This window comes from Crinia signifera, chromosome 3 (genome assembly GCF_055691185.1).
Source record: "Crinia signifera chromosome 3, ASM5569118v1, whole genome shotgun sequence".
Taxonomy (NCBI): Eukaryota; Metazoa; Chordata; class Amphibia; order Anura; family Myobatrachidae; genus Crinia; species Crinia signifera.
In genome coordinates this window covers 232,312,668-232,323,436 of record NC_139219.1, presented here as the reverse complement: position 1 = coordinate 232,323,436, position 10,769 = coordinate 232,312,668, and the positions used below count along the sequence as shown (strand labels likewise).

The 10,769-nt window shown below is 43.7% G+C and overlaps 1 protein-coding gene across 1 annotated transcript in view; it reads left to right on the top strand.

Moving 5' to 3' along the window:
• The first annotated feature begins 722 nt into the window (after positions 1 to 722).
• The window catches only part of SENP5 (SUMO specific peptidase 5), a 28,133-nt gene continuing 18,086 nt past the window's right edge, over positions 723 to 10,769 (top strand). Inside the window, exons 1-4 of the mRNA XM_083177625.1 lie at positions 723 to 1,140; positions 2,722 to 4,175; positions 6,984 to 7,089; positions 8,689 to 8,836. Coding sequence (XP_083033751.1) covers positions 2,753 to 4,175; positions 6,984 to 7,089; positions 8,689 to 8,836 — 1,677 coding nt within the window. The 5' untranslated portion in view covers positions 723 to 1,140; positions 2,722 to 2,752. The remainder of the gene's footprint in view (positions 1,141 to 2,721; positions 4,176 to 6,983; positions 7,090 to 8,688; positions 8,837 to 10,769) is intronic.

The following is a 10,769-nucleotide window of genomic DNA, read 5'->3' as shown; positions in this document are numbered from 1 at the left end:
AGCTGCCGCTCCGTGAATACAACCGGGACTATGTAAAAACCGGACCGGACTAGACTCCGTACCACCGGAAAGGACATCAAAATCTGCAGTCTGGAGCTTATAGGGTCCGGTCCGGGGGGTGTCCTGTTCGGGGGGTGTCTTGTCGGGGGGGTCCCTGTGATAGCTATCATCAGGTACATGGGGAAGGGGAGATTACAGCCTCCCCCTGTGGTCCGGACCGTCCGGTTTTTGCTACATGCCCGGACCATACAGGGAGACTTTATTCTACCCCTCCTCCTCTACCTGGTGAGAGGTGTCACAGGCAGAACCCCCAGACAGGACACCCCCGGACAGGACGCTACAAGCTCCAAAATGCAGAGTTTGATGTCTGGTCCGGGGGTTTTGTCCTGGTCCGGTTTTTACCCATACCCAATACAACCCGACATGTTTTTAAACTCATTGTGTTGTCTCCTCTGGGGCCAGGAAACCGGGCGGAGCGGGCTGCGGCTGTTACGTAATACCAGCAATAAGGCTAGCTGGCGCTACGTCCGTGAACCTTGCCGGCCCGGTCGGTGTCCTGCGGTCAGTCTCTGGGACGTAGCTGTTTCGTCTTCTTATACTATAATATACAGCGTTTATACTGTTGTTGTTCTTCACACAGAGCGTCACTAACCAACCTATCAATCGGTGCGCCCGCGCCGCCGCGTGAGTCACGTGACCTGGTGGCGCGCCCCCTCCCGGCTTCTCTGTACAGGAGGGCAATCACGTGCTTCCTTCCGGCTGCGTTTCGCCCTGTGTTGCTTTTTGTCCCTTGTGATACCCCGTACAGGAGGCGTCGAGCTGTGTTTTGGGCCAGAAGGAAGCCAGAGCCCCGGGGCCGCTGTGCTATTGCTCTCGGTGCTCCCCGTTCCAGGCAGTGACGCCCGTGTAACAGCCCCCAGCTCCCGAACTGGGCACACGTGCAGCACACGGCAGTCGCTGCACTAATGGCCGCTCTCTCGGGGCCTGTGTGATAAAGACTCCCCGGCTGGTGTACGGGCCCGATCCCAGCAACACGCTGCCCGTCACCCTGTGCTCTATATCTGGAGGCTGTGGCCGGCTCCTGTCATGTGTGCTAGTGGTGCTGTGAGTGGGAGAGTCCACGCTGCTTGCTCTGCTGAGGTAATGGCTGCTGCTGAGTGTCCTGTCGTGATCGCCTGCCTGCTGCCACCTTGCACTCACACACACTGCCCAGCCCTGACCCTTATGTCACTGTATCAGCTGTAGGGGCCAGCATCAACATATGCCTCAATTTACAAGATTATTGCTCATTACTTTTAGAGAAATCACATAAGTGGCTCAGTTTCAGAACATGGAACCACCTGGGATGCTGTTACTATTATCCATGTAGACCTCCATTGGGAATAGTAACCTGTAGCAAGCAGTGTGAACCACATTGCCCCAAGTCTGGCGAGTGTACACGTTCTAATGTTCTGAACGAGTTTAATGATCTGATGCAGTTCAGGTCGGCTCCTCCTGAGGGTCCCATGTCCTGAACTTCTACCCACAGGTTTCATTCATCCCTGAGCAACAGCTTGGGGTCAAAGTTGGGATGCCGGCAGTCAGAAGACCAACAGCAGCATCCCTATGTGCTGAAACCCCACACCCAGGTAGTAAGTAATCTTACTCTACCCCCCTAACACACAGGCACTCTTGTGGACATATTCGGAGATAAATGTAAACCAATGGTTTGGGTACATCTCTGATGCTAACAGATCTGCATGAGATCTTTACATGTGCAGGTTTCCCTCTGCGACGACATTCACAGTGCCTCCTAAGCAGCAGCATCATTGACATGCCAAGGACTGGAATAGCTAGCATCCCCCCACACCTCCCCGTTCTGTTGTCTGGTAATAAAAAGGCCCGAGGTAGCTTCACTCGCTCTGGCTGCGTGAAAAAATCTGGGGGCTAATCAGGTGACCGTTCACGCACAGTGATCCAATGCTATGTCTTCAGACACAGAAATGGATTGTAGAAGCTGGGAATTATACAAGATGTGCAGCATTAACATATCTTAGCACACCCTTCTTCTGCATCCATCTCTGAATGAGGTCCACAGTGAGGAGCTTCTTGTACACCCCTCCCAATGAATGATGCAGCTGGAGGGATTTAGATAGCATACTTTGGACAATAAAGATATTTTGGTGTTCTGGTGAAGTTCAAAAAGCTGCTCTATAGACATTTTCAGTACCCCAAAATGCAGGAAAGACTAATGTGGGAAAAACACTTATTTTATATTATTTTTCAAATTCAGTAGTTTTGCCATATTTAAGAAATATATGGCAGCTAACCTCTTTATATAGTTTCCTGTTATCTCTGTCACTTTTTATGGGGTCCGGGATGGCTTCCTTACCTTTCATGCTTTACTCCCAGGTTGCTTTTTGTAGAAAAGTTACGCAGCCTCCTATTAAGTCTCCTGATTAACATTTCAAATTAATTTGCTGAATTACATGGGTATTTCTTCATTGTGAAATGGTCCACCAGGGTCCCAAATCCCGGGTCGCCACCCCAGGTAAAGAGCAGGGTCGGCGACTCAGGTTGACCCTTTCACACTGAGCAAATTACCAGGGAGAACGGCTTCACCCGGTAATTTTTGTGTGAAAGGGGTATAAGTGACCAGTGAAAAAGAGGCAGTAGTTCTAGTAATCCCCGGCAAGTGTTACTATTTCTATTCAGACTGATATGTATTATTTTCTGTTTTAGGTTCTCCTAAAGTTCAGGATGTTGCATAAAAATGAAAGTACATAAATTATCACGACATAGAAGAGGTGGATTTCCGGCCTGGTCTAAATCATGGACTGCGCTATTTGGACAATTTAACAATTTTCCTTCCTGGAGACATCATGTTTTCTTACACAAGAAGTTGACGAATAGGCGCATAAAGAAAGTCTGCAAAAATCAGCAGATTGGAGGCCCTATAGCAAAACAACGAAAGAAAAAGAAATCTACTGGGCGGACCTCCAGGTCAAGCCAAAATATTGTACACAAGAGAGAATTACATTGTCAACATAAATTGTTAAATTGTTCTTCTGATGTTCTTACTCTGAGTAGAAAAGTAGCAAAACCACAGAGAACCCAAAAACAAAGGAAATCAGATGCAGGTAAACCGGTGTCTTTAGTAGGCCCGTTCAGTAACACTCTTGACTGCAACAGTGTTGTTACTGTGCCATCTAGAAAGACAACTGGACAGAAACTCAAGGATGATGATGATGACCACTCCCTTGTAACTTGCAAGAATTCTGGAAAAAGACCTCGTCCATTAAAGCAAAGATGCTATGGAGGATTATGGCTACTGAAAAGTTGTAATTCATCTCCCTTATTTATGATGAATAGAAAACCTTCCTATTTTACAGCGCGTGGTAGATTACAGTCTCAAAAAAGGAAGAGAAGCTTTAAAATACTGGATTTTCACCGGCTGTGGTTTCAGAAAGGCTTTTGGAATTGCTGCAGAAAAACTCTGAGAAGCAAACTTTACAAAGTATATTCCTATTTGAAGTCGAGAATACAGAGACCTATAAAGGCAGTAAGCAGGTCATACGGTATGAACAATAACACTTCAGGGATTTTATGCGATCTCCAACCATGCACAACCAAAAGCTGCCTAAAAGATGAGACTGTTAAATTGCAGAGTGTAGAGGCTCAGTTTGCAACTGTTGCATCCAGCAGAATTCTATTAAAAGACACCCAGCAGCCTCCGTTTTGCACGACTGCTCAGTGGTGTCCTGGAGAGACTGTACACAGGAAAATAAGCGATGTTCCCACTATTAATGGTTATCCAGGTGATGTATATGTATTAACAGAAAAAGAGATCTCTATATCATGTCAGGAAGACACCGACGCACAGGGGGAAGAGACAGATGCTTTGATGCTCCTGGCTCCTGATAAAGTGCAAGTGTGTGCGAGTGAAAATGTTGAATACCAGGACAATGCTTCCTTGGAAACAATGGAGAATGGGGACGATTCTTCCCCCATGGAGGTTGATGAAAACACAGATTTGAATTTATTTAGTACAAAGCTATTAGATCACCCTTACTGTAAGAGTCCTTCACAAAAGACTACACTTGAAGAAGGATTAGATATTTCAACTAAACTGGGGTTAAAGAATGGCCAGAAAATAATCACTATCCCAGATGAGCAATTGGAATCCTCAGTTTGTGGTAAATAAATTCTTTATTGTAAAAAAATAATCTAAAGTAATAAGGATTGTTCACTGCTTTGGTTTAGTGACATTGCAGCCTACAGTGAGCTAGAGACTCAAGTAGTGAAGTTGGTTCATCTCTGTACGATCAATTACTTAGCTATGTTTAGATCATTTACTAAAGTATAATTGTAACCCTTGACGAGAGCTATCTGCAAATATTAAGATTTGTGCACCGAAAGCTGGATGTGGGGTCATAGTATTGACCACTAAAGGTCGACAGGGCAAGCATAAGTTCGACAATGGGAAGGTCGACAGTCAAAAGTTTGACAGGAGTTTTTCACATTTTTGTTTTGCTCAAATTGCGACGTAAGTCGACATAGACACTGTATTGGTGTACCATGTCCCCTCACATAGCTTGGAAATATATGGGGGCACATGACAATCGACCATTTGCTCCCTAGCACTGGAAAACAGACAATGGTCGTTTAAGACAAAAAGTTTAAATTCATTTAATGTAACTGAACAGATTTCCAAATCCTTTTTGTCCATTTTCCAGTGTTTGGGAGCAAATTGTCATATGCTTTCATTCATTACCAGATTTTTGTTCACAGATTGGACAATTAATCTGTAGGTGTGCACCCAGCTAAAGATTTATGTGCAGAAGTTACTGTTATTGTGTGGCCACCAAGTTTCCATGTAGTCCATAGAGGTGTACAGGTAAATCTGGATAGTTGGGCTAGTCGAATAGGCAGTGATGTGCACAGCCACACATCCCAGTTAATTGAATTACTGCCTTTTGTATCTTAAACCCATTGTCCAAACAGTTGAAAGAAGCAGCCATTACTATAAATAATTTCTGCCATTACTATAAATAATTTCCACCTTAGAGTAGGATATTCATCATGAAATTAAATGGAGAGTGTACCTCCTAGTGAAAGTTCTCGTTGCGGTCATTTATTCAATGCTGGCTCCTGGATATATAATGTAGTTAATATTTATTTGGATACTAAAACCCCTATAAAGAACTCCACTGAATGACAAATTAATCACTCCCCTCAATTAGGAAATGGTTCAGTGTAAGCAACATTTCTGCATTCTGCCACAGTGTGTGTCACAGAATGAGGGTCTTATGCATAGGGCAATTGCTGTGCTATTCGATCCCGATTGGAACAGGATCGAAACGCATGGCAAGGCAACCGCATTTGATTTGGACTACACAGCACAGATCTTGCCTGCGCAGTCTATTTTTCTATGCGATTTCGATGACCTGCATCATTAACAAATTTAAATTGAATGTTTTTGATTTCATTTCGATTCAAATTTGCCTATATAAGCAAAATCGAATAGAAAAATAGACCACCCCGAACTGAGTGTATGGGGCATTACCCACAAATGTCGTTCTCCTGCTCTCATCTCCTATCCTCAAGTATACTCTCTTGATTTGTGCATTGCATCTTTGTGCTCTGGGCCTGTTGCCCATCATACGCTAATTATTAATGTTTTAAAGCTGCAGATGTTTTAAATAATTTTTTTTACTGAGATTAAGGGCTATATTTAAATACTAAAGTGGAGGTTTGTAGAAGTGGTGATATTGCCCATAAAAAAAAAATCCGATTCTAGCTATTTTCTAAAATGCTATTAATAAGTAGAATCATGTCCACTTCTATAAACCCACAGTGTAGTAAATATACCCCCAACGGTGCAGCCCTTTGGCAGGATAGAGGGCTGCTGGCCAGCTCCTGAAGGTTCTCAGATTGCCCTGTAACTGTTGTTCCCAAGCACTGGTAGATTTGTTTCCAAGCAGAAATGGTCACAATCATCTACTTGCATAGGGAGGCCTTAGAAAATATCGCTCTACATACAGCCAAAAAGCTCATCAGAAAAATATTAAGGCAAATGGAAATCTGTGTTATGCTTAATATTGCAGATGTGTATATCTAGCCAAATGAACATCTCATATTTTTCAAAACATTGTTTGCAAACTATGTAATGGTCGTAGTTGTATAAAATTTGATATCTTCGCTTTTTATAGGAATATAAAATGTGTGCCTTCTAGGAACTGGGCAAGGCAGGACGCTGCTGCACGGGGGCAGCATAAGGGGGTCGGACCGGGCCTGCCGATGTCACCATTGTGGGCATGTCCAGTCCGCAACGTCACAAAAAGAGCCAGGCCCGGCTGCTGACGTCACTAAAGGGGGCGGGCCCCCCCCACCATCACAAAAGGAGACGGGCCTGGCCCCGCCAAAGTCACTGCGCTTCCGAAGGAAGCGCCGGGCATTGCCATCTACGCCAGCGCTGGGCTTCCTCGTACACACCTGCGGGGACAGGCAGCAGGCTCTTTTATCGGGGCCTTGCTAGAGGGGCGGTGCGCATTTTGCCCTATAAATATCAGGGCAGGGCGTTTACATACCATAACATTGTTCTGAACAATAATAGTACAGGTATACCACCAATTATCTAGCCCTCACCGCCTAAACCAAAACCTCCCACAACCTATCAACAACCCCATCCCCGCAAAATGCAGGTGGTTTTGACTATTTTCTGCTGGTACATATTCGACTTTAAACAAAGTTAAACCTTCATTGGCGGAAAAGCCATTTGTGAATGACCACATTGAATAGGTATGTCCGGACAACATTGAATACCCCAATAAGTAGTAAAACCCTCTACCAGTATTATGGGTGGCTCTCCTCCCCCTGATTCCAGGCTACACTCAATATAAGTTGACATAGATGTTAATAAATAATGAAGTATTGCTATTTTTGTATGTTTTTAAAGTTGACCATTTTCTGTTCCTTTTTTCCTTGTGTGTATATATATTAAGGTGTTCTAAACGAATTCATAAAGAAATATGGTAGCTTGTTTCCATTTTCTGAAAAGGATATACTGACTCGATTAAAAGAAGTATTCAACGTGGACTTTACCCACAGGTTTGCTATTTTATTTCTAATGCATTTAATCTGTGATTGATTACTAACATTATATATCTACTGTGAAGTGTGGGATACATACAGATGACCGGCGGTGGGGATGCCAGCATTCAGAATACCGATACTGGCATCCTGATTGGAGAAATCCTGACGGGTCAGGTAAGTATAACCCTCCCTTAGTGATCCTTCTAGGATTAGGGCAGGGTGCCTTGGGTATGGGTACAGCATGAGGGGGGCAGGCCATGCCCGTCTACATTACTGCTTCCCCCACTGTTTAATGTGAATAGCGGGGACGTACCGGCAGGCTGTTCGAACAGGGCCAACTAGTACAAACAAGATTCTGAGTACAGATTGTTATATTCTACACTGCAGCTGTTTCTAAAAGGGGGATTACCAAACCCCTTCCACATACAAATCTTGACTAAAAAAAAAACAATTTGAAACAGCGCTGTGCAAAATATATGGGTTATTTATTAAAATTTTTGATTAAAACAATTGCTACAGCAAACACTTTAAATATACATATACTAAACAATTTAAAAAGCTTTACTTTTCCCCTTTGGCTGTTATTGATATAGTTAATGCATGCATGCAATTTTTTTATTCAAGCGTCTTTGCTTTAACAGGTTTTAGCGAGTTAGTAAAGAGCATTAATTCAAGCTCTGTCCCACCTATGTGCACATGATGTAATATACTCTTATACTTAGATATATGTCTGTGATCGGTGGGAGTCCCGGCTTCCAGTCCCTGGTGCAGTCCATGTTGTGTGCAGCCTTGTTTGAGGGTCACTAACCAGTTCTGGATCTGCGTGCTGCCGATGCCGTCCCCTTCACCTCTATGCGTTTCTCTGCCTAAAAGTAGTCTCAGCGGCTTCCTCAGGCGGTAGATGCTCGCAATAGCACTGATCTTTATAGCGTTGCTTTTCCGGTCGGGGAAAAGTAAAGCTTTTTAAATTGTTTAGTATATGTATATTTAAAGTGTTTGCTGTTGCTGAAGCAATTGTTTTAAACAAATATTTTAAAAAAATAACCCATATATTTTGCACAGCGCTGTTTCAAATAGTTTTTTTTTTATTCTAACAGGTCCCTGCTAGAGGGGCAGGGCATATTTTGCACTTTGGGCAGGGCCTGGCGCCTTGCTAAAACAGCCTAATGTGAACACTACCTCACAGACCCCAACATTCCCCGCTAGTACCTAACCCTAAAAGCATTATCCCGCTGCATAAACCTAACCCCCCACCCTGTAGCCTAACCCTAAGTCTATTCTTTTCCTATTTCCATAAAAACAAACTAAGTTGTCTTGCAACTTTTTGAAGTCACAGGATATCATGGGATTGAAGTTGCATGTACAGCGAGCAGCTTAGTAGTAGTAGTAGTAATATTCATTTCTATTGCACGGGTAGCCATTGTTTGGCACTTCATCTGTTGTGTAACTACATATACCAACACATCCCAGCATATACTGCCACAGTCCTTTTTAAGATATGCTAAACTGTGACAGGACATGCTGGGAATACGTGACTATCTTGGTTCATTTCATGGTAGATATTAACAGAGCGTTCATTCGGAGTAGTCTAAAATATTTTGTTTTCTTTCTTAGGGCATCTTTCATTAGCAAAGAAATAGCCAAGTTCAGAGCCAAGCATTCCAGAACTAGTGCGTGCAATTTTCGTCTCATCTATAATAAACACATGCTTGATATGGATGATCTGACAACTCTAGAAGGGCAGAATTGGCTCAATGATCAGGTATAAAGTTTTGACGTTCACCTTTTATGTTGTGGCAGAGTGAGTACATTATTGGTGCTTTGTATACATTCTTTTACTGTTCATTCTAGCACCCGCCATCTTTGAAAACCCATGCAGTTCCTCTTCCCTGCCTGGGGTGTCACTGTCTGCTGTAGTGCTTCTAGCACAGTGTGGTCGGTATATCAGCACTGATATGTAAACCAGACCTGTGCTAGAAACACCAAAGCAGACAGCGACACCCCAGGCAGGGAAGAGGAACTGCATGGGTTTTCAAAGATGGCGGGTGCTAGAATGAACACTATTCTTTCATGCAGATTAGGACAAAAATAACATACATATAGATAGTGGCAGGTGCTCAGTTAGCTTAGTAATATCATTGAGGTGCATGGGAGGAGGGGTAATACTGAGTAAGTAAAAAATCCATGGTTTCCCCCAGCTCACTGAATGATATTAGTAACCAGTCTAGAACACTACATGATAATAGAATTCAGAGATATTGGTTAAAAATAAACATGAAACCTTTTTTTATGTAAATAAACATTTATTAATTTTATTTAACCCATTCAGTGGTGTTTTTTTTAAGGGAGTGTTCCCCACAGGGCAGGTTTTTTTGGGAGCATTACCTAAAATAAACCCACCACTGTGTCTCCCGGGGCCGGGCAGCACTGATGAGCACTAAATCAGCCGCTGCCCGGCATTGCCTCCGGCAACACGGCTGTGTGGGCATGACGATAGTAAGGTCATGTCGGACACAGCTGGAGGGGGAAGGAGGAGGGGCCGGGCAGCGGCTGAAGCTGAGCTCAGCGTTCAGCTCAGCGCAACAGTGGCAATCCCGATTATTTTCTGGGTTTGGTCACTGGAGCATAGCCCGGAAAATTCTCAGGATTACCACTGAAGGGGTTAATTAGTAGAAGTTATATGAATTGAAGATTTAAGGCCGATACACACTGGGCGTCTTTGAGCTGAAAGTCACTCAAAACGCCCAGTTTGAGAGGCTTTCAGCTCAAAGCCGCCCAGTGTGTATGGCCCGGCGGTGAGCACTGCTGCGCGCTCCCGAATCATCGCCGGGAAAGCCGTTCATCTGCTGATTATACCAGCAGATGAGCGGCTTTCAGCACGGCTTTGCATAGCTTTGCGCTATGCAAAGCCGCCCTCCCCCCTGCGCCGGGCAGGGGGAAAGCCGCTCAGTGTGTGTATAGACTGAGTGGCTTTCCCCACAGCGATGATTGGCATCACATCGCTGTCCATACACGATGAGCATAGTCGCCCAGTGTGCATGGACCTTAACTCCTCACTGCAGTAGCTTAAATGATGATGCGGTAGCGCATATCACCACTCATTGCTACCCCGTAAATGTGGCCGCCATTCTGTGGTAACTTGCTGGGGGTCCCAGAGCAAAATAGTTTGAGAACCCCTGCTATAGACTTTATAAATTCAAGCTTTGGTAGAAAGCTGATCATGCAAAGGCCGATGTGGCCTGGACTATTGACATCTCATCACTCTGCCCTCCATTATGTTTTTTTTTTTTTTCATGAAATGTTTTTATTGAACAATCAAGTGTCATATTCACATACAATACAGTAATACAGATATTTGTGAAGACCTCAGATCAACCAAGTGCTGAGGTGGTAAAATACAATACATATAAATTCTGCCCTCATAATTAAGTGGTGAACGGGTGGATGTATCTCGCAGTGATTGGAGTGGAGAATTGGACCAATAGAGATGTAACCTATAGAAACCAATCAGCTTTCAGGAAGCATTTGCAAAGTACACTTTATAAATAAGTAAATACTGATTCATTGCTATGTGCAACTTCTCCATTGATTTCACTGCTGGAGAAATCAGCCACATACTAGTTTTATTTATTATTATTATTAGTAATAATCTTTTAACATTGTTGGCCTGCATATATATTTCATTGATTTAATAT